The sequence below is a fragment of the Chelonoidis abingdonii genome, chromosome 8 (assembly GCF_003597395.2).
Source record: "Chelonoidis abingdonii isolate Lonesome George chromosome 8, CheloAbing_2.0, whole genome shotgun sequence".
NCBI classification, from domain to species: domain Eukaryota; kingdom Metazoa; phylum Chordata; order Testudines; family Testudinidae; genus Chelonoidis; species Chelonoidis abingdonii.
Genome location: NC_133776.1, coordinates 59856571 through 59879903, shown reverse-complemented (window position 1 = coordinate 59879903; position 23333 = coordinate 59856571). Strand labels below are relative to the sequence as shown.

Here is a 23333-nt window from a genome sequence, read left to right as displayed (position 1 = left end):
TGCAGAGCATGGGGGTGGGGTTTCAGAAAGACCAACTAAAATAAGCCAGTAAAATTTGCTGAACAGACAACTAAGCCATTTCAGTTCCCATGCAGGAGTCAGTTGGTGAATACTATGCCTCTCGATACATGATTAAAGCTAAGATTTAGTCACAGGTATTTTTGGTAAAAGTCATGGACAGGTCACGGACAAGAAATAAAAATTCACAGTCTGTGACCTGTCCATGACTTTTACTATAAATACCCATGACTGAATCTCTGCTTCAGGGAGGCCCCTGCCCCCAGGATCGATGCTCAGGTGTTCCCCGGATTCAGCTACACTGGCTGGTGTATGGGCGCTTCCTGGAGCCAGCTGTCTGGGGATGCCCAAGCAGTGGCCGATGCGGCTGGCCCTGGGGACAGTCTGAGCAGCTGGCCCCAGGGCCATTCCAGCAGCCGCCGGTGCGACTGGCCATGGGGCACTGGAGCAGCTGGTCCTGGGACCATCTGTTCAGGTGGCCCTGGAGTTGACCATACCAGCTGTTCTGGAAGTCCTGGAGGTCACAGAAAGTCATGGAATCCGTGACTTCCACGACCTCTGTGACAGAATCACAGGCTTATCCATGACTAAAATGATCAGCGGCTGGACCAGATGATATTTCCTAGTTTACATACTTGGACTGGCCAGGGAGATTCAGTCCCTGGGGGAAACAGGGAGTTACCCATACCCTCCTCTAGCTGGGCTGATGGACCAGAGTGTTGTAACTAAAGAGAGGCACAACACAAGGGCAGCTCAGGCTGATGTGAGACGTTTGATGGGGAACAAAAGTTGCAAATGGAAAGCCCAACCTGTGGGTGAAAAGTCTTTGGTGTGTTTATTAAGTCAAAAGTGAAATGTCAGAGAAAGAACTAGAGCTGCTGGGCTGGGGAATCTTCGAAACAGTTGTGTGATTTATGATCATTATCAGCACCATTATTTTCATTGAAATCAGGTTGGTTTCCAGACAGTCAGGAAAGTTAGCTGATTCTGAGGGGTGAGGGGATTGCTCTAATGGTCACCCATGTTAAGAGTGCTGATGAATAACTCTGGATGGATAACTATGATAACTCTGAGCTATGGTAACATTGCTATCTCCAGTCTGCCTCATTCCTTATTCTATTCATGACTCAGGGAACATGACATCCAGGGCACTCCTAACTGCCTATGGAGGGTTGCTCTTATTAGTGAGACATGTACTATGAAAGGTTCAGTCTGAGGTTATAACGAAGGTTCCGATCAGCTCTTAGTTCTCCTGCTCTGCTCTGCACACCTCTTGCTCTAATATTCTCTTCAAGTCCAGCTGCCCTTGGCAGCCAAAGGCACACGGACAAGGATTTCCACTGTCCTGGTGAATCTAGAACAAGGAGGTGCTTGTGAGTAAAAAGGAGTTTAGTGGTATTACTGTAGGCTCAGCTACAAAACAAGTCATAGCTCTCAATTCAATAGCAAAATCCAGCTGCATCCTATCCCCAAGATAAGCCAACAAGAGGCAATAAAATTTTACAAGTTCCCTGGTTCATGAGATCAGAGACCCAGGATCAGTCTAGGCTCATGACCCCATTTGACTCCCTGATATGTCAGCTGGGACAGCCAAGAATCTTTCTACTAAATGAAGATGATGAAGATCAGCTTGCACTAAATGGTGATAAATGGCCTGTTACTAAATAATAATGTTCCACTGTGATTGTTATGAGGATCTAACTGGTGTCAGAAAAGTCACTGCCTGTTCCAGACTGTCAGAGATGCCACTCACCTCAAACAATTTTCACAGTAATTGTCAGAACCTAGTGGGGTGAGGGAGGTTCAGTTGCTTTAAAAACCCAACATGTCTCCTAGTTTCTTATCCAGACACCCCTCCTTAAAATGGCGACATCCAGAATGAAAAGTTAGCTGCTGCTAATGTCAAATAACCTGTGCCTTTCTCTGGCTTTCTGACTCTTTGGCACACAATCTCTTTCCTTCATAAGCCCACATGAAGGCAGATCTCTTCCCAGCAAAGTGCAATGTTAAGGAAGTATTTAACCAGGTTTCAAAAAAAATTTGCCATTGGACTCTACACAATAAAAGCACCTCTTAAAGAATCTCTTGGGTGAAAAGAATAATGACTTTGGCATTCACATCCACCATACATGGCTTGAGTACCCAGAGTCAAAGGAAAACAATGATTTCCTTTGGTTCTATATTAGCCCTAGTAAATTAAAAATCATGATCTTTCTGTATTTAAATCTCTGAAATTTACATTTCCTAAACTAATGGTTGATACTGGGCATGTGCAAGTGAGGTAATTGCTTCTAAGAATAGACAGACATATGAGGAGAGAGCCACAGTGCACCATAAAAGGCCAGCTGCCAGCAGGTAGTTTTGGAGTCCGAGTCAGAGAGAGGGGAATTCAGTCGGGAGCAGACGGAGAAACTGGAAACCAGCAAGAGATGCCAAAGGAAAGAAGTCAGAAAAGCTGCTGCAGAGAGAGACAGAGAAAAGAAAACTGGAGCAGAGCAGAGCTGACTGACCAGGAGCTGAACAGCGATTAAAGAAGAATACTGAAAGGTTTATCACAGCAGCAGTAGTGATATAAAGGGATACCAATGGATTTATAAAGTAAGCTTGCCAGTTTTAATATAAATTTTAGTGTAGTATTTAACATCTGTGTATGCTAAAAGCATGTCTTTTAATTGTATTTTACTTATGTGAAGTTTAAAGCAGTGGTTCTCAACCAGGGGTATGTGTACCTCTGGGGGTACTCAAAGGTCTTCCAGGGGGTACTCAACTCACCTAGATCAATGTTTCTCAACCTGGGGTTTGAAATCTCCAGGGGGGTCATGGGACGGGATTGCAAGTGCAGAGCCGAAATCAGCAGGTGGCAAGCAGGGCTTCAGCCCTGGACAGCAAGGCTTGGGCTTCAGACAAGGCTCACAAGTGAAAAACAGGCTCAAGTATCACACTGAAATGTAAGTACAATATTTATATTCCAATTGATTTATTTTATAATTATATGGTAAAAATGAGAGTCAGCAATTTTTCAGTAAATGTGCTGTGACACTTAAGCATTTTTATGTCTGATTTTGTAAGCAAGTAGTTTTTAAGTGAGGTGAAACTTGGGGTACAGAAGACAAATCAGACACCTAAAAAGGGTACAGTAGTCTAGAAAGGTTGAAAGTCACTGATTTAAAGAACTATTGTCAGCGATTAGTTACAAACTAGCCATTTGTAACAAAGCACTTTGCTTAGAATCATAAACTATATACTATTGTGGTTTAAATGCTCTTTAAACTTGCAACAAGGGACTTGTATCTTGGGGATTTTGTGTTTTGTTTAGAATTTTTAGGATATAGTGTATTAGGGATTTTAGTTACTTTGTTTTGGAAAACAATATTGCCTTTGCCAATTTCTTTATCTGAAGGTTATATCGGTGTCCTTTAGCGTTTCCTTAACAACCCTGGAAACTTATATCTCAGGAAGGACAGTTTAATGGGGGTAGAGTATTATAGCGGCATCCCAAGATCTCAATTTTTTGGAGTTATACAGCAACTGGATCATCCTTCATCTCTGGGTTAAGCCCTAACATGGACAAATTTCACACAATTAATTTTTTGTATGCCTATTCCAAGATTCATCTTGGTTAAAATGAATCAGTAACGCCTCTTCCTAGGTTTATAACCTCAAATGCAGTTCTAGGAGGTGAATCTCACCCAATCCATCACAAAAGGTCCCATTGTGTCAGTACCTTTCATCACTCCACTGGTAAAATAGCATCCTGAATTCCTTCTGCATGTATAGGTAAGGGGTGGGAGTTCACTGCAAGGTCCCAAACCACCCACCATTTTTTGGGATGAGACCCGAGGCTATAATGTTTGAGGGCCAGTTGGCAGATGTGGGGGCACTTTGGGGGCCTCCGATTAGACAATCTAATCTCCCTTGCCTGAACCCAAAAGCATCCCATGTCACCCTGAACACCTCCATGCATGGTACTGCCCTGGTTTCCTGCAGTCCCTTAGAATGTTGTTACTTGTGAATTTCAAGGATGTTTTTGCTTTTACCTGGCGGGCTGTGGCAGACACACACATGGTGCTCTCACCAGAGATATTGCCAGTGCTCGGGCAGAGGTTCTGGCTGGGCACTCGACGCCCATAAAATGCAGATAGGATGCTAATGGTGGTCTTGTGGGGACAAATGACTCCCAGTTGCTCCCCATCACAGGCATGGGCTGTGTGGTTCTTCAGCACCTTTTGAAGGTAACCTGAGGGGAGTAAAACACAGAGATGTTGTATGCAGCGTTGTTGTAGCCATGCTAGTCCCACCTTGTCTCTATAAAACATAGATAGTCATTAGAGCTGGGAAGTGCTGGAGCCTCAGGGAATGAGAACACTGCCTCCAGAGTCCTGGCATGTGGGAGGCAAATGCAAACTCAAGGAGGGAGGGAGATGCTGTGGCAGGGAAGGGAATGCACTTTTCTGCCAGACAGGGGAAGGGGAATATTGTACCAAGGTCTACACCAGCAGTTCTCAAATTATGGGTCAGGAGCCCAAAGTGGGGTTGCCAGGGCTGGCATTAAACTTGCTGGGGCCCGTGGCCAAAGCCTGAGCCCCACCACCCAGGGCCAAAGCCTTAGGGTTTCCACCCTGGGTGGCAGGGGTCTGGGGCTGAAGCCCTTGGGCTTTGACTTTGATCCTCCCCACCTTGGGCAGGCTCAGGCTTCAGTCCCCACTCTTGGGGTTGTGTAATAATTTTTGTTGTCAGAAGGGGGTCGCAGTGCAGTGAAGTTTGAGAGCCCCTAGTCTACACTAAGGTTGTCCAAAATGGGATAAAAGTAACAAAAACCAGCTCAGCCACTTGGAAGGAATAAGCAAGAGTTGGAGACAAAATTTGGGTTTTTTTTAACCCGTCTTTAAGCTAAAGGAACCAATCGGGGGGGTTTCTAGGTTTTTGGTGACATAACAAACTTACTGTAGAAACAGACCAAGATGGTTCATAGATTCATTGCTTCTAAGACCATAATCTAATATTTTTCATAACAGACCACAGAAATTCACCAGCAGCACCTGCCTCAAGCCCAATCACTTGTGGTTAAACTAGTGCTTATTTTTAAGAAAGACATCCAGTCTTGATTTAACGATGCCAAGTGAAGGAAAATGCCCCACATCCCTTGGTGAGCTGTTGTGATTGTTAATTATTTTCACTGTTCAAAAGTTACACCTTATTTCCACTTCAATTTTTCTAACTTGAACTTGGATCTTGTTATACCTTTGCCTGCCAGATTAAAGTGCCCTGTAGTATCAGATATATTATGTGCAAGTACTTATAGACCAATATTTAGTTGCCTCTAGAGACACAATGCACTGGCACTCGGAGAATCAGAGTTCAGATCACCAGCTCTTCCACAGCCAGTTCCTCACATTGTTCTCAGGCTCCCCAGCTGAGCAGAGGGCTTGGGGCACTGAAGAGACATCAAGTTGCTCTGGAAGGATCTGCATTAAGACCTCTCCAAGGTCACTTCTACATTAAAAAAATGTAAGCCAGGCCTTATCCTGAGGAGACTATCACAGGAAGTGGCCATGTCCATGAAGACTTTGGGCTTGGTTCTGGCCTCATTTACACAGGAGTAAATCAAGAAAAACTCCACCAAAGTTCACAGAATTATACAGTAGTGTAAGGGGAGAATTAAGCCCTTCACTTTTTAGCCCTTCCCCTCATCCTGTTATTCAGCTCTTTATAGCAGGGAATGACACATGTTCAGTCTGACATGAAAGTTTCTACAGAAGCATTTCCCTGTGACTGAAGCTCCAGCCCTGTGTCTGAAGTACATGGCTTGTGTCAGGGAGCTTTTCCTTATCAGCCAACGGAGCAGCGGTGGTTTCATTGGGAACAAGAGAGGCAGCAAGGAGGCAAAGTTCAGAAACTATGAAAGCTTGGTTCTAGTTATGGAGATTTTCAGGTCTCACACGGGTCGTTCCTCACCCTGATCTTCTCCTTTCAGTTCCACTACTCATACTATATCTCCCTCATTGGGCCCCACTCAGCTACACAGGGAAATAAAACCAGAGTAAGTTACAATTACCTTCCTTCCAGTTGTCCATGCCATTTGCAATGATTAATTTAATGACATAGATCTACCACGTGAAGGACCATGTGGAGAGGTTCCCTCATGTAGATCTCCCCATATAGATCCCTGACCTCGTTAATGTGATCCTGTGCCACTGAAGTCAAGGGGATCATTGGCAGTGAGCTATAAAGGAACAGGATCTGACCTTCAGAGGGCACCAAAGTAGCAAGAGCTACAGGACTTAAAGCCAGCCAAGGCCACAGCACAGCATTGAGGGCCACTTTCAATTCCCCTTACCATGCACACTTCAGCCTTAGTATATCCTGACACTCATGAGTGCGGCCAGACTCAGGCTGAAGAAAAGGTCCCTAGGGAACCTCCCTACTTCATGTCGCATGACCCTGTATTTAGACAACTCTCCAATACCAAATTCTACAGGCCACTTCCCTCAGATCCCACTGAGGAATACACTAAGAAACTGCACCATCTACTCAGGACACTCCCTACACTGACACCGGAACAAATCAACATACCCTTAGAGCCTCGACCAGGGTTATTCTATCTACTACCCAAGATCCACAAAACAACGGAAATCCTGGACGCCCCATATTCTCGGGCATTCGTTACTCTCACTGAAGGACTGTCTGGCTATTGGACTCTCTACTCAGACCTATGCCACCAGCACTCCCAGCTATCTCTGTGACATCACTGATTTCCTGAGGAAAACTACAATGGATTGGTGACCTTCCAGAAACACCATCCTACGCCACCATGGATGTAGGGCTCTCTATACAAACATCCAACACAGATGAATACAAGCTGTCAGGAACAGTATCCCTGATGATGCCACAGCACAAACTGGCTGCTGAGCTCTGTCCTTTATCTTCACACACCAACTATTCAATTTGATGACAATATTATATACCTCCAGATCAGTGGCACCGCTATGGGCACCGCCATGGCCCACAATATGCCAACATTTTTATGGCTGACCTGGAACAACACTTCCTCAGCTCTCATCCACTCACGCCCCTTCTCTACCTACACTACATTGATGACCTCTTCAACATCTGGACCTATGGGAAGGAGACTCTGGAAAATTTCACCATGATTTCAACAGCTTCCACCCCGCCATCAACCTCGGACTGGACCAATCTACACGGGAGGTCCATTTCCTAGACACCACGGTGCAAATAAGTGATGGTGACGTTAACACCACCCTATACCGAAAATCTACTGACCACTATGCCTACCTTCATGCCTCCAGCTTCCACCTGGCACACCACATGATCCATTGTTTACAGCCAGGCACTGAGGTAAACTACATCTGCTCCAACCCCTCAGACAGAGACCAACTGTCATAAATAGATAGGTAAGGTAAGGGTTAATTTCTTTTAGCTGGAAAGGGTAACCAAACACCTGACCAGAGGACCAATCAGAGAACTGGATTGTTTAAAGTCAGGGCGGGAATTTGTTATACTCGGGGTCTTTTTTTTTTCTCGGCTGTGAGTAAACAAGGTTTCCTCCTAACTCCTTCTTATTTCAAATATTATACCAAAGTCTGGAGTAGTAAAGGAACCCCCCAAAGCAATTCGGCTGTGAGGAGCTTTGGGTTGTACGAATAGATGTGGATGGCTGTGTCTTTGTTGTTTTCTCGGCTGTGAGTAAACAAGTTTCCTCCTAACTTCATCTTATCTTTAAAGTTCTTTTAAACATTCGTAAGTACCAGGGAGCGCAAAGATATTCGGCTATGATGATCTTTGTGTTGATTTAACATGTTATGTTGATTTGTTGGACTGGTTTAATTGGGCTATCTTTTTAAATCAGACTGTTTTTCATATTTTCTATAAGCAAGAGCCTGTATTGAGTTTCTTAATGCAAGATTATTGTTTTATATTTTCTTTCTTTCTTTATATAACTTTTCTTTTAAAACGTGTGGAAGTTTCTTTCCTAGGGAGGCAAAGGGAAGGGAAAAGCCAGGCTGTGGGCTATTTTCCTATTGCTTTCAGGGAAAGAGCAGGACGGTGGGAAGCAAGCAAGCTGTTGGCATTTTTGCATCTCAATGTCTCTGAGGGGTAGAGAACGCTATCTCTTGGGAAGCAGAAGAAACCGGTTTCTTGATACTCGCAGGCCGACCAAGAGGCAAGCCTGGGAAGGAGGGGGGAAGGGGTTTTCTCCCCTGCTTTTAGCATCCAAGGGATTTGGAATCTGGGTGTCCCACCAAGGGAGGGTTGGAACCCCAGAGAGAGGAAAGCGGGGATCAGGCCCTAGCAATTCCTGATCTGGTGGCAGCGAGAATATCCAAGCTTAGGTAGTGAGCTTGGGGAGTTTCAGGTAAGCCCCCAGGATTTGGACGCAAAAGTCCAGGTTGGACAGGACCAGATTGTGGACGCTAAAGTCCAGGTCTGGGACTGGAGGCTAGATTACCACACCAACACCTGCAAAATCTTCACCAAGCATTCTCAAAACTACAATCCCCGCATGAGGAAATAAGGAAACAGATAACAGAGCCAGAAGTGTACCCAGAAGCCTCCTACTGCAAGACAAACCCAAGAAAGAAACCAACAGAACTCCACTGGCCATCACATACAGCCCCCAGCTAAAACCCTCTCCAACGCATCATCAGGGATCTACACCCATCCTGGACAATGATCTCTCACTTTCACAGGCCTTGGTGGCAGGCCAGCCTTGCCCACAGACAACCTGCCAACCTGAAGCATATTCTACCAGTAACTGCACACCGCACCATAGTACTCTAGCTCAGAACCATCCATGCAACAAACCTCAATGTCAACTCTGTCCACATCTACATCAGCAACACCATGCACAGGACCTAACCAGATCAGCCACGCCATCACCGGTTCATTCACCTGCACGTCCACCAATGTAATGTACGCCATCATATGCCAGCAATGCCCCTCTGCTATGTACATAGGCAAAACTGGACAGTCCCTAAAGAAAAGGATAAATGGACACAAATCAGATATTAGGAAACGGCAGTATACAAAAAGCTGTAGGAGAACACTTCAATCTCCCTGGACACACAATAGCAGATTTAAAGGTAGCAGCCTGCAGCAAAAAAACCTCAGGACAGCACTTCAAAGAGAAACTGCTGAGCTCAGTTCATCTGCAAATTTGACACCATCAGCTCAGGATTAACAAAGACTGTGAATGGTTGCCAACTACAAAGCAGTTTCTCTTCCCTTGGTTTTCACACCTCAACTGCTAGAAGAGGGCCTCATCCCTCCCTGATGAACTAACCTCTTTATCTCTAGCCTGCTTCTTGCTTGCATATATATACTTGCCCCTGGAAATTTCCACTACATGCATCTGACAAAGTGGGTATTCACCCATGAAAGCTCATGCTCCAATACGTCTGTTAGTCTATAAGGTGCCACAGGACTCTCTGCTGCTTTTACGTATTTAGACAGACACCTATACGCTCCATTCCAAGAGTCAGCACTGTCCCACATTCAATGGTGTGCCAATGCCCCTCTACACTGTGCTTTTTGCAGCCATCTTGGGCAAGGCCTGGTATACTGTGCAGGCGTTGGGCCTACATCCAGTATAAAAGTCTCTTGGTTTCTATGACAACCTGGGGTGTCAGACTGAAAACTCCACAACAGCTAGAGGTGAATTACAAAAACAGGAGCTCCTTATGTCATTAAATATGACAATGAATATAATCCAGTCTGGGCACCAGGTTATTTCATGCCGTTAAGTTCATTCAGCCCCTGAAGATCAGTTCTCAGTGTGTGGTAGATACTGCCATGTAGACCTCAGCAGTGGTGAAGAGGGAGGTGTGACAGCTGAGGTGGAGGCAGTTGGGGCTTTTGGCTGCATGGAAGATGATGGAGGCAGAGTGGGATTGTGAGATGAGCACATTAGCTGGATGTCTGTGCTAAAAGAGTCAGCAGTGAAATAGCAACTTATTTAAGTCGTCTTCAGTGGGTTTCAGAGTTAACACTGCAGCTCGGCTCTCTTGTTTAAGACTGTCAGACTGTCTAAGGCAAGACTGCATCCGCTTACGCTCAGTTTTATTCTGGCAGGTTTTCTTTGAAACCCTTTGGGGTGAGTTTGGTTATTTATAATGAAAGTTACAATCTTTAGTGCATTTCTCTGGCAAGGCACTGATCAGTGCTGCAGCTGAAGAATCATGGAATACATAGCGCCCTGACCATGAGTGACTTGCCCTCTACCCACCCAAGGTACATAGTACTGGGCTTTTGACTAGATTTGATCATATTGCCCCCAATAAAATTCATAGCCAGGCTGAGGGGGAGGAAATCTGGCTGTGAGTTGCCTTCCCCCATTGCTTGTGATTAGCAGGGAGCTTCCCCATCTCTGATGCTTGCTGAGGGAAGGAACCACACCCTCCAATACCAGCACTGGCCATTAATTGCTGAGGTTGTATGAAATTCCTGACGTATCAGACCCCACCACACCCTTATCTCCTTCTTTGAAGACTGATCTCACACCAGCTCCCTGAAATCCTCCCCTGACAATACTGTGCTGCCCCAGGGAAGGATGGTGGAGGATTATGCGTCATCCCTGAGAGATCCTTTACATACTTACAGCACAAGCCTGAGCTTGGGGATTTAATAGCCAGGGTGGGTAGTGAATTGGTCAGCCTAATGCCAGCATCCCTTCTAGGTTTTAGGCCTCGTCTACACTGGAATTTCAAGCCCTGATGTAGCTGCATCTGTGTCTACAGGAGTCTGCGCTATTTACTCCAGTGCAGATCTCACCAGACTAGCTACACTAGACATTTGTAGACAAGGCCTTAGAGAGCCCCAAACTGGCAGCACTGCAGTTTTACAGGGAGGGCTGGCTCCAGGTTTTCTGCCACTCCAAGCGGAGGAGAAAAAAAAAAGCCAATAGGCGGCAACTCAATCGGGCCACTCCATTCTTTAGTGGCAGTTCGGCGACAGGTCCGTCACTCCCTCTCTTCCTCTTCAGTGGCACTTCGACAGCAGCTCAAAGAGGAAGAGAGGGACTGAGGGACCCGCTGCCAAATTCCCACCGAAAACCTGGACATGCCGGCCATTTGTATTGGCCACCCCAAGCACCTGCTTCCTTAGCTGATGCCTGGAGCCGGCTCTATTTACAAGAAAGAGTCAAAATCTCAGAAACCCTTGGCCTAGTTTATGACTCTGAGTAAAGGAGTCAATTGACCAGATTATTTTTCAATCACTGGTCTGAGAAGCTCTGAATTCATAGCTGGTGAAGAATCTGGAGAGCTGAGTGGCAGGGCTGTGTACATCCAGCTATCCCCCATCCCTCCAGCTGGGCTATCTGGGGAAGGAGCTGCCATCCACACCGAGTGTATCCACACCTGCTCTCTGAATCCATCCAGAAACCCTGGTACCAGGCTCTGCTGTACAATAGCCTCTTTTACCTTCCCAGTACTCAGTGCTGACACTAACACGCTGATGTCTGGAGTCAGAGCTCCTGATAGTACAGGGTTTCCTGGTTGCAAACTCATTCCAGGCCCCACAGGGTTAATCATACACTTGGACACAGCAGCAGATATTTTGATCATTTTCTTTCCTTCTCTTTTCACTGGTGAGAGAAGAATAAACATCTGAAATCTGTCCCTGGAGGGGCTCCAGGTTTCACAACTGGTTCATTCATCTTAATGTAACTACAAAGAAGAAAACAAGAAAGGAAGGGAGGAGGATGGAAATGCAGCCAAGGGGGCAGCGAATCAACATCTTTGGTGGGGTCCCTGCAAAGCCCACCTCCCCCTGAGGGGAAGAAATGGCATTCCTTGGAACGGATGCTGTTTCCAGGAAAGAACAGTGCTGAACCAACAAGGGCAAAAGAGGGAAGTTCTTGGGGCACTGGTGTCCACAGAGAGAGGTGGACAGGATCAACAAGGCCACAGACCAACATTCTGGAAAAGTACTGCTCTTCAAGGGTCCCCACAGAGTACAGTGGTTCAAGTTTAGAATATGGTTGCCTAGAGGGCCAAGTTAGAATCAGGTCTGATTTGTTCTAAGTACTGCACATACCTGCTAAGAAACAATCCCTGCTCCAAAGAACTTATGATCTGAAGAGATGAGACAAACAAAGGGTGGGGGAAACCAAGTGTAGTTATTCCCATTGTACAGATGGGGAAATTGAGGCAAAGGGAGATAGAGTGACTTGCCGAAAGCCATGCAAGGTGGTGGTGGCGGCGGCAAAGCCAGAAAATGAACCCAGGGTTCCTAATTCCCAGCCTGGTGCCTTATGCTTTAACATTTAATTTAGTGCTGTGAAACAAGACAGACTGACAGCCCCAAAGATTGAAGTGTTCCACTGAGCCAAAGGACAGGGTTGGCTCAGATGATGGCAGTGCCAATTTCTCCCATTGGTGCCACTCTTTGTAGCCCATTCAGTCAGTTGGTCTCCCTGTGCCACTGCCTGCAAAAGCCCAATAACTGTAAATTAATGTGGGCATCTCTCCGTCAAAAGCTAGACACAGTGCACAAGTTCATGTCACAAGCAATGCATCAATAGCCAGCAGAATACAGGTGTCCATCCACCAGTGAATCACAAGTCAGAGTGTGCCTCTGGGGCACTACAGCAAATACACCTTAAGTGTAGGTGGCAAGCAAATGACAGAACCAAGGGCTCAAGTTGATTGGTGGAGGAGGGTTCTGATGTGAAATACAAAACAATAGCCCACCCAAGTTAGAACTTACTGCTAAGGTGCTTAACCAGCAACAGTAATAATTCCTAGCAGAGGTGTGTCATTGATACACCAAGGGGGAAAATGCACTGTGATAAGTGAATCTAAAAGCCTGAAGCTGCCAAAACCTCAGGATTCAGCATCCAAAGAAGTGTTGGCATTTCTCTGTAACATGTAGGGTGCTTGGAATTCTATAACAAGAAAAATATGTACAATACACCACACTCCATGGGGTTTAATTTTTGTAAGGAAACACACTAACCGTGGCTGCACAGCTAAAAATCTACTGAGCACAGCGACAAACCCAAAATATCACTTATTTTTAGAAAAATTCATCATCTTGATGCGTAGTCACAGTTGTAAGCATGTCATATTCCCTTCTAGATAAGCACATATACTCATAATCACACAGTCTTCTCTCGCATGCTTCCTTCCTCTTAATTCACCTTCTCACTGTTGTCTCATCTGCACAAAGGTTTAATTGTGCAAAAATGTATGCGTCTGCTTAACTTAATGCACATGAGCAGTCCATTGAAGCCATTGGGACTATGTATGAGCGTACGATTTTTGGAGGATGACCAGCTTAGATTGTAAGGTCTTCGGGACAGAGACTCAATCTTTATCTATATTGTAAAGTGCCAGGCACATCTATGATTCTATATAGTTTATAAATGATAACATTAATAATTATTACTTCTTGTTGCAGATTCTAGGTAGTATGGTCCAAACAGCATTGCCGATGCTAAAAAGTACTAGGATTAGAACTACCATTACATTAATAGATTTTAAAATCAGAAGATACATTTTTATCAATGATTTTGAAGTAGGGCTGTCTATTAATCGCAGTTAACTAATGAGATTAACTACAAACATTTAATCATTATTTAATCAGAATTAATCGCAGCTTTAATCACACCATTAAACAATAGAATACCAATTGAAATTTATTAAATATTTTGGATGTTCTTCTACATATTCAGTTATATTGATTTCAATTACAACATAGAATACAAAGTGTACAGTGCTCATTTTATATTATTTTTATTAAAAATACTTGCATTGTAAAAATGATAAAAGAAATAGTATTTTTCAATTTACCTCATAGAAGTACTGTAGTGCATTCTCTTTATCATGAAAGTACAACTTACAAATGTAGATTTTTTTTTTGTTACATAACTGCACTCAAAAATAAAACAATATAAAACTTTAGCATATACAAGCCCACTCAGTCCTAGTTCGTGGTCAGCCAATTGCTAAGGCAAACAAATTTGTTTACATTTATGGGAGATAATGCTGCATATCTGGCACATAAATATCTTGTGATGCCGGCTACAACAGTGCCAGGCGAATGCCTGTTCTGACTTTCAGATGACATTGTAAACAAGAAGCAGGCAGCATTATCTCCCACAAATGTGAACAAACTTGTTTATCTGAGCGATTGGCTGAACAAGAAGTAGGACTGAGTGGACTTGTTGGCTCTACAGTTTTACATTGCATTAAAAAACAAAGTCATTATTTTTTTATACATAATTCTTCATGTGTAAGTTCAACTTTCATGATATAGAGGTTACATTACAGTACATGTAATGAGAGAATTGAAAAAATACTATTTATTTTATTATTTTTACATTGCAATGTTTGTAATCAAAAATAAATAAAAAGCGAGCACTGTACCCTTTCTATCCTGTGTTGTAATTGAAATCAATATATTTGAAAATGTAGAAAACATCAAAAATATTTAAATGGTATTCTATTATAGTTTAACAGCACGATTAATCACGCAATTAATGTTTTTAACACACAATTAATTTTTTTTAAATCACTTGATAGCCCTACTTGGAAGAAAACAAAATAATCACTGATAAAGTTTGCAGATGAGATAAAAATTGGGAGAGCAATAAACAATGACAAGGACAGGTCATTGATTCAGAAAGAGCGGGATCACTAGGTAAACTAGATGAGAGCAAACAATGTGCATTTTAACACAGCTAAATGTAGATGTATACATCTAGGAACAAAGAATGCAGGCCACACTTACAGGCTCGGGGACTCTATCCTGGGAATCAGTGACTCTGAAAAAGATTTGGGGACTGTGGTGGATAATCAGCTGAACAGGAGCACTCAATGTGATGCTGTGGCCAAAAGAGCTAATGTAATCCTGGAATGCATAAACAGGGGAATCTCGAGTAGGACTAGAGAGGTTATTTTACCTCTCTATTTGGCATTGGTACAACCACTGCTGGAATCCTGTATCCAGTTCTGGAGCCCACAATTAAAGAAGGATGTTGATAAAATGCAGAGGGTTCAGAGAAGAGCCACGAGAACAATTAAAGGATCAGAAAACCTGCCTCCTAGTGATAGACTCAAAGAGCTCAGTCTTTTTAGTTTGACAAAGAAAAGGTGAAGGGGTGACTGGATCACAGTGTACAAGTATTTACCTGGGATACAGATATTTAGTGACGGGCTCTTCAGTCTAGCAGAGAAAGGTCTAACACAGGGATCGTCAGCCTTTGGCACGTGGCCCGGCAGGGTAAGCACCCTGGTGGGCCAGGATGATTTGTTTACCTGCCACGTCCACAGGTTCAGGCAATCGCAGCTCTCACTGGCCACAGTTCGCTGCTCCAGGCCAATGGGGACGGTGGGAAGCAGCAGCCAGCACATCCCTCGACCCGCACCGCTTCCTGCAGCCCCGATTAGCCTGGAGTGGCGAACCGCGGCCAGTGGGAGCTGCGATTGTCTGAACCTGTGGACATGGCAGGTAAACAAATGAGCCTGACCTGTCAGGCTGCTTACCCTGGTAAGCCACATGCCAAAGGTTGCCGATCCCTGGTCTAACACAATTCAATGGCTAGAAATTTAAGTTAGACACATGCAGACTGGAAATAAGGTGTAAATTTTAACAGTGAGAGTAATTAATCCTTGGAGTAATTTATCAAATGTCATTGTGGATTCTGCATCGCTGACCCTTTTAAAATCATGGTTGGATGTTTCTTCTAAGAGATCTGCTCTAGGAATTATTTTGGGGCAGGTCTCTGATCTATATTATACAGGAGGTTAGACTAGATGATCATGATGGTCCTTTGGACCTTGGAATCAATGAACCTGGCCTCCTGCATAATCCTGATCATAGACATTCATCCACTGATTCTTGTAGTGGATGGACTTATTCTTCCCAACTATGTAAGTCAACCCTATCAAGCTCAATAATTTTGGGGCACTTTAAACATACCAGGCCAAATTCAGCCCAGGTATAAGAATGCACCAATGTACTTTGCCTATGAGCCAAATCCTGAAGCCAACAGGTTACTAGGGATTTACACTGGTGTAACTGAATGCAGAATTTGGCGCTTTGGAACCATCGACTTCAGTGAGGCTGCACTAGAACTGGGAAAAATTTTTGGTCGAATAGTAAATTCACCAAAAAAAATGCAACTTTGTGGTGACCAAATCTTGGTTTAAAGACTTCAATTTACAGAGAATCCACCATTTACTTTGGTTCAAACCAGCAAGTGACCTGGACCCCATACTGCAGAGGAAGCAAAAACCCACCATGATCTCTCCCAATTTGACCCCAGGGGAAAATTCTTTCCTGACCCCAAATACAGCAACCTGTTAGACCCTGGGCATGTAGGTGAGACCTGTTAGGATAATGTGAAATAAATATGGTAGAGGCTAAACAAGAATAATCTTGCTTCTGGCCTTGCTTTTAGTTTAAACAGGCTGAATAAGCAAGCAAGAGAATGTAAGTGAAAGCACAAGGCTGCACCCCCACCCCAAGCAGGTAGCCTTGCCTTTCAATAACAAGAGACGATAAGAGGCTAATGGAGCAGTGGGAGGGTATAAGGAGGAGAGACAAAGTCTGTAAGAAAGTGACTATGGCCAAAAAAAACCCTGCTTCATACTCTTCTGTCAGGGTTCCCTGCCCATTCTGAACTCTGGGGTACAGATGTGGGGACCTGCATAAAAGACACCCTAAGCTTATATTCCACCAGCTCAGGTTAAAAACTTTCCCAAAGCACAAATTCCTTTCCTTGTCCTTGGATGGTATTGCTGCCACCACCAAGTGATTTAAACAAACATTCAGAGAAGGGCCATTTAGAGCCCCATATCCCCCAAAATATCCCCACAAGCCCCTTCACTCCCTTTCCTGGGGAGGCTTGAGAACATTATACCAACCAATAGATTAACAAAGTGAGCACATACCAAATCCCTGGTTTTTAGGACACTGAAAATCAATCAGGTTTTTAAAAGAAGAATTTTATTTAAAAAAATAAAAAAATCACACCTGCAAACTCAGTATGGAAGATAACTTTACAGAGTAAATAAAAAGATTTAAAACCCAGAGGATTCCCTTCTGATTCTGCTTCCCAGTTACAAAACAGGAATAAAATTACCTTTTAGTAATAGGGAAAATTCATAAGCTAAAACAAAAGATAATCTAATGCATTTCCTTGCTATTACTTACAATTTTTGTGATTTTAGATGTATCATTTCAGGATCTTTTTAGGAGATGTTTTTTTCTGCCCTGGTCCCCCTCTCTGTCTCAAGAGTGAACACACACACAAGAGAAAAAACAAAGCCTTCCCCCCACATTTGAAAGTATCTTCTTTCCCCATTGGTCCTTCTGATAAGGTGCCAATTAGGTTAATTGAACTGATTAATCCCTTACAGGTAAGTGATTCTGTATCTTTGGCCAAGAGGTATTTTATATTACTGCATACATAAAGGTTGTTACTCTTCCCTTTATATTTATGACATCCTCCCATCAGATACAAAAGAGATAGTCTCATCGCCCCTAGACTCAAGACCTTCCAGAACGGAACACAACCATATGTTGAAAGGGGTGGTCCCAAGGGAGGGGCACTACAAATGTAATAAATTTTGCTAAGAAGGTAGGGGGGAGGGCGGGAGAGGGAGCTCTGTTGGTGTGCAAAGCTAGGGGTTAGGAGAAGAAGGGGGTTCTATTAGCATATAGAACTGTAGTTGGGGGAGAGGAAGAGGAAAAAACTATTGGCGTACAGAGATACCCCGACTGGTGTGAAGGGCTTCAGAGTATGCTTACTTGCTTAGTCCCAGTAAACCCATCGAATTGCCTGCAGACTGGACTCTGAACTGTTATTTTCCAGCGAACGGTGTCTGGGAACTGAAAGGGAGGAGGGAGGTGGATTTCTACCAACAAGACCCACCAACCAGACACTTGGGAAAAAATTATCTATGGTAACTCAGAGTCCTCCCCATCTAGTGTCCCATCTCCAGCCGTTAGAGTGCCTACATTAGGCCAGTGAGCACATATTATTATTATATTTGCTGTAATAAGTTATTCAGGAACTAGAACCATAAGTTATTTTTAAAAAACCCTTAAACGGCAAGATTCAAAGAGGGATTGGACATTTATACATATAACAAGACTATGCAAACATCTGAATTAATGATAAGAACTAGAGTATTGGAAGGGATATAAAACTTCCTGCTTCAGGATTTAAGACAATCTCTAACTAACTATTAGGGATCAGCAAGAGATTTCCATGGGGGACAGATTATCACCCAACCACCTACTGCAGAGTTTCTTGCACCATCCTCTGAAGCAGGGTGGATTTGATTTAAATCATGATTTAAATCACTAGTCAGGAAAATTTGTTTTAATCATGGGTTTCTACATAAAAGTGCATTCTTGTTGGTTGTTATACCCTTAATACATATTCTTCACAACTCAGAATAGATATAGGTTTCATTTTTAGAAGGTACACCATGCATTTTTAAGTGATTTATTTTGAAAACTTTCAGATTAGTTTTACAGCTATATCAGAAAATGAATGATTGTTTGGTTATTTCAGCTACCAAAGGTAATTGAAGCAGATATTTATGAAGTCACTGGGAGGTGAACTATCCCCATTTCAGCAGGTTAATCATTAATATTTGGAGGATTTTCTTGCTATGCTGTACTAGGAGGAGAATATCACCAAACAGACATTTAAATTGTTTTATTTAACTAAAACAAGAATGTTAGGTATTCTGGATTTTTTTCTTCAACAGCAAACATATAATATTTTAACAAAACAAGCCTATGAATTTTTGAATTTAGTTAAATATTCAAGTTTTTTAAAATCAGGTTTGTTTTTGTTAAAATTGTCTTTAACTAAAATACTTAAATGAAATATTTAAAAAAAAACAACAAAAATTAAATCAACTGTGTCAGCCAGGAAATATGAGAAACTTAAAATATTGGCTTCTGCAGCTAACTCAGTTGTCTTCACCTTCATTTTCCTGTTTGTTTATAATCTAGAAAAGAAAAACAAGCTTTCCTGCTTTTCCAGGTCCCAAATGATTTCTCAGTTTGGCGTGAATTAGTCCAAAGGAAGAAAATATTCTTTCTGCACCAGCAAACGAAGCTACTGCTGTTAAAAGTGAGATTATCACTTCAACAGTCTCTGAATCCAAGTGCTTAAATGACTTCCACCAGTTCACTGGTGTGACTTTCTTTAAAACATCATCAGCAAACATATTTCTTGAATGGTTCTGTCATGAAGTATGCAGGGAGTCAGGGCCTTGCACCCCCAATTCCTGTGATTCACCGTGACTCTCAGCCAGCCTGTTAAACGGAAGGTTTATTGGACGACAGGAACACAGTCCCAAACAGAGCTTGTAGGTACAATCAGGACCCCTCAATCAAGTCCCAAGGGTGCGGGGCAGGGAGCTTTGACCCCAGCTTTGGGGCTCTCTCCATTTTCCCAGCCAGCTCCAGACTGAAAAACCCCCTCTAGCAGTCTCACCCTGCCTCCCTCGGCTCCTCTTCCAGCCTTTGTCCAGTTTCCCGGGCAAAAGGTGTCACCTGGCTCCAATCCCCTCCTGGGCTCAGGTTACATGCTCAGGTATCATCCCTCAAGTGTGGTCACACCCTGGTATCCCATCACAAATGCAGACAGTCCCAATAAAACTCCCACACAACATTCCCACGTCAATCTGCCCCACTCCCTACTCCATCACAGGTTCTTATTCCCAAACTTTTACAGCCTGCTGCCATGATAGGTTTTCCCTTCTAGTGAGAGAATGGTATGGTAGATCTCAAATCAATGAAGGCTACACTCAAAGACCTCAAGATTTCTGGAATATGTTGCTCAAACAGTTTCACTTTTGTTTTTATTGCCTGTCCCTCCCTTCTTACATTTATCTCCAGACTTCTTCTCCTTGTCCAGATGTATTCCGCCCCAACAATCTTCTATTCATTGAACTTTTTGGAACTTTTCACTTTTAGAGAGAGGTAAGAGATTGTTTCTGTGTACACAAATTTGCAGAGGGACAATAGGGTTGAGGTCTGTTATTTCTCACCTCTATATATTTATTTATTTTAAAATATTTTTGCTGTTAACAAGCATGTTATCTCTGGAGACACAAATCCACAGTTTGAGAACTGCAAAACTAAGCATCTCTGATGGTATCTTCTAGACTGAGCACTGAATCCCATTGGTTAGACAGAAAGATTAACCTAAATAATCTATACAGAAGCCCCTGGAACCCCATAAAATTGGTCCCTAATCCATGAACTATTGGAACTCATTTACAAACTTTTCTTAAACATTACATGACTATATTCTCTCATACTATAGAATTAGAATTTATAATCCCTATTCCATGATGAGATATCTATCTTAATTAAAACTATCTTCAGATAGGTTTTTTCCTCAAAAAGCATTTTATCAAAAAAATCCATTTTTTAAATTTTTTTTTTAAATCATTGATTTTTATCTACTCTGCTCTGAAGCATTTGGCACCAGCCATTGTTGGAGAGGACACTGGACTAGATGAACTACATATTTGATCCAGTCTGCAATTCCTAGGTTTCTTAGAACAGGAGCATTCTGGGAACTGTAGTTCAAATGGTCTCACAGGTCAGGGCAGGGGACGTGTCATACTTCTGGCAGCCCATACCACCTCCAAATGTGGCCCAAACAAGAGAGATTTCATTTCTTAATAGCCTGCCATACATGGTGCTGACCTGTTCTTTAAACTCCTATGTATATTGAATGGCCAACAGAGCTTACAATGACAACTTAATTGTTGCCAACTCTCATGATTTTATCATGAGCTTCATGAATTTTGATGGATTTCTTAAAGCTCCAATTCCTGGAGTCAAGTGACTATATGAAACTCTCAGCTTTTTTTTTTTTTTAAGTAAGTTTCTAGCCCTGATGGTCATGGAGAAAAGCTTGAAAATATGACCTCAGGGTACCCTAAATGCTGAAAACCCAATAAGCATCTAATAATCCAAATATATATAAAAATGTATTGGGCTTTTCTTTAGTCTCATGATTTTTAAGCTGATTTTAGGAGTTTCAGGTACCTGACACCAAGCATTCAAAAATAATCCAATACCGCAGCGTGCTCACAACTCCCACTCTCTCTTGTAGCTGGCACCTCCCAGCAATGATTGTCCTGATAGTTCAGCAATTTTCTTTACAACCATTATGACTAAAAACTTTTATTTTAAAATGAAATCTGAAACGAGGCCAAAGCTGGTGAGGGCACTGGTGGAACGTGGGTACATGATATGTTGCATAATACCAGAATCCAGCCTCTGCTTCCAGAGATGTGGGCGGATTGGGGTACAGGAATATTAGAATTAAACAGACTTCAGTCCATACATTTGTTTTAAGGAACAGGGCTTGCAGGGAATTGTTCCTGCCTCGAGGTTCCAGTGACTCAGTCCCTCTTCTCATGGTTATGAATTTACCATAACCCTGCCTCATGAAGTCATTTCCTTTGATCTTACTGCAGCCCCATCTGTTATTCTAAGTAATATCTTGATATGCATTAGTGCTTCTACAGGATGCTTAGGTTTAATGAAAGGCGAGGGTTCACTTTATTATCCTACTAGCTCAGGGCTGTTTATTGTGAAACCCAAAAAGACACAGCAGGTTTCAGTTTACCACAAAATGGGAAGTGGCTGGGTTTCGCTCAAACCCTTTTTGGTCCAGGAGTCTTCAGACAAAGGTGGGGGGAAACATTTTGCTCTTTCTGGCTAGGCACAAATCTCTAGAGGCTGAGCTGGGGTTTGATTGAGCTTAGTTGGAGAAATGTCACGTGCTGTAATGGTCATATAGTAGGGCCAGTTTCTCTACTTGCATAAACAGATGTGGCTCCACTGAAGTCACAGGAGTTTGGGTGCTCAGCACCATTGGGCCCAGAAGTGGTACATTTAGCTGGGCTCATAAATTCTAGGGCCAGACATTTAATTGCTCTAAGAAACCCCTATCTGCTACTCCAGTACCATGAAAGGACCTTGAAGCAGGTGTAAACAGCCCCCAAGGACTACCTGCAATGCAAGGGTGCTGGTTCAGATCCAGACACTAGACTCCAAATTACCACCCATCTGAACCCCTGCACAATGAAAAATTCCAGCTCTCTCATCCCAGCCAGAGACTCCATTTGTGGCTATGCTCTACCTGACCCCTCATTTCATCCTGTTCATTTCATAGAAGCAAAATACTGCTCAGATGAGGGTCCTAAATACATATGGCATCACTGGGTTGCCCCCACTGGGGTGCCCTCCAGGGTCAGGCTGTGCCTGCCTCAGTTTCCCCAGAGTGTCACTCACACAAAGGAATATTCTCTTCCTCTTCGGCAAATGCAAACCCTTCTAGTCATAGATAGGGCAACAGTTTGTGAATCCTTCATGGTAAAACAAAACCCCAAAGTAAAATCCAATCACAATGCACCAGCTCTTCAATCCCATACAAAGGTCTCTGTTCCCAGATTGCCCACCCAAGTCATTAACCACTCAGTCCCAGTTCCATTCCCTTGCCCCAGGGCCTCACTCTCCTCCATCTGAGAGTTCCCAGACCCGCTGCTCTCCCATGAGCCTTGAAGCCATTAAGCCTTGCTCTCTCCCTTGAAGACTTGGGGCTCAGCCATCTCCTGTAGCCCCAAGTCAAGTGTCCTGTGAGAGGACCCCCCTCAGGGTTCCACTGCCCCAGGGCTTCTCAGCTGTGTGCCCCACTTCGCTCAGGGAACCTCCCTCCAGAACCCCTATGCCCAGCACACACTGACCAAGCTGATTCTTCCCTTCATTCTCAGAGGCTTCTGCACTAACTTTCCCACGACTTGGCAGGGTTCTCCAGCTCTAGCAAGTCCTCTCCATGGCTTTCCACAGAACTCACCCCAGCAGCAACAGTTACTGCCCTCCTCTAGGCTTCCTACAACTCTCTCTCTGGGGCTAGTCTCTGGTTCTTCTGTCTGTGTTCTGAGGAAGCTCTCTCCTGCCTCTTCCTGTCTTCCTCCCCCACAGCCCTAGGTGCCTTCCCTTAAGCCCAAATGGCAGGCAACTGGCCAGTCACAGGTACATTGGACCCAACTCCCTTTTCAAGGTCCCTGTCACACTATGACACATGGGTTCTAAAGGCTGCTGGGCTTTGTCTCTGTGCCTCTGTGGTAAACTTTTTCCCATATCTGGACTTTAGCGTACAAAATCTGGGTGCTTACTGTGAACCTCCCCCAAGCTTATACCCAGCTTGGATCTGATATCACTGCCACCAACCAGGATTTTTTTAGGGTTCCTGGTTACCCCGAGTCACCCCAACCTTTCCCTGGGGGACCCCCCCAAGACCC

General features: G+C 43.6%; 1 protein-coding gene across 2 annotated transcripts in view; it reads right to left on the bottom strand.

Annotated features, from left to right (window-relative positions):
- The window catches only part of LOC116820097 (protein eva-1 homolog C-like), a 49263-nt gene that overhangs the window by 24323 nt on the left and 1607 nt on the right, over nt 1-23333 (bottom strand). The window contains exons 2-3 of one of the 2 annotated variants that reach the window (XM_075068999.1): nt 4056-4255; nt 1289-1372 (exon numbers count right to left, since the gene is read on the bottom strand). In XM_075068999.1, the coding sequence (XP_074925100.1) occupies nt 1289-1372; nt 4056-4255 (284 nt within the window). The remainder of the gene's footprint in view (nt 1-1288; nt 1373-4055; nt 4256-23333) is intronic. The other variant, XM_032772338.2, reaches the window with a different exon arrangement.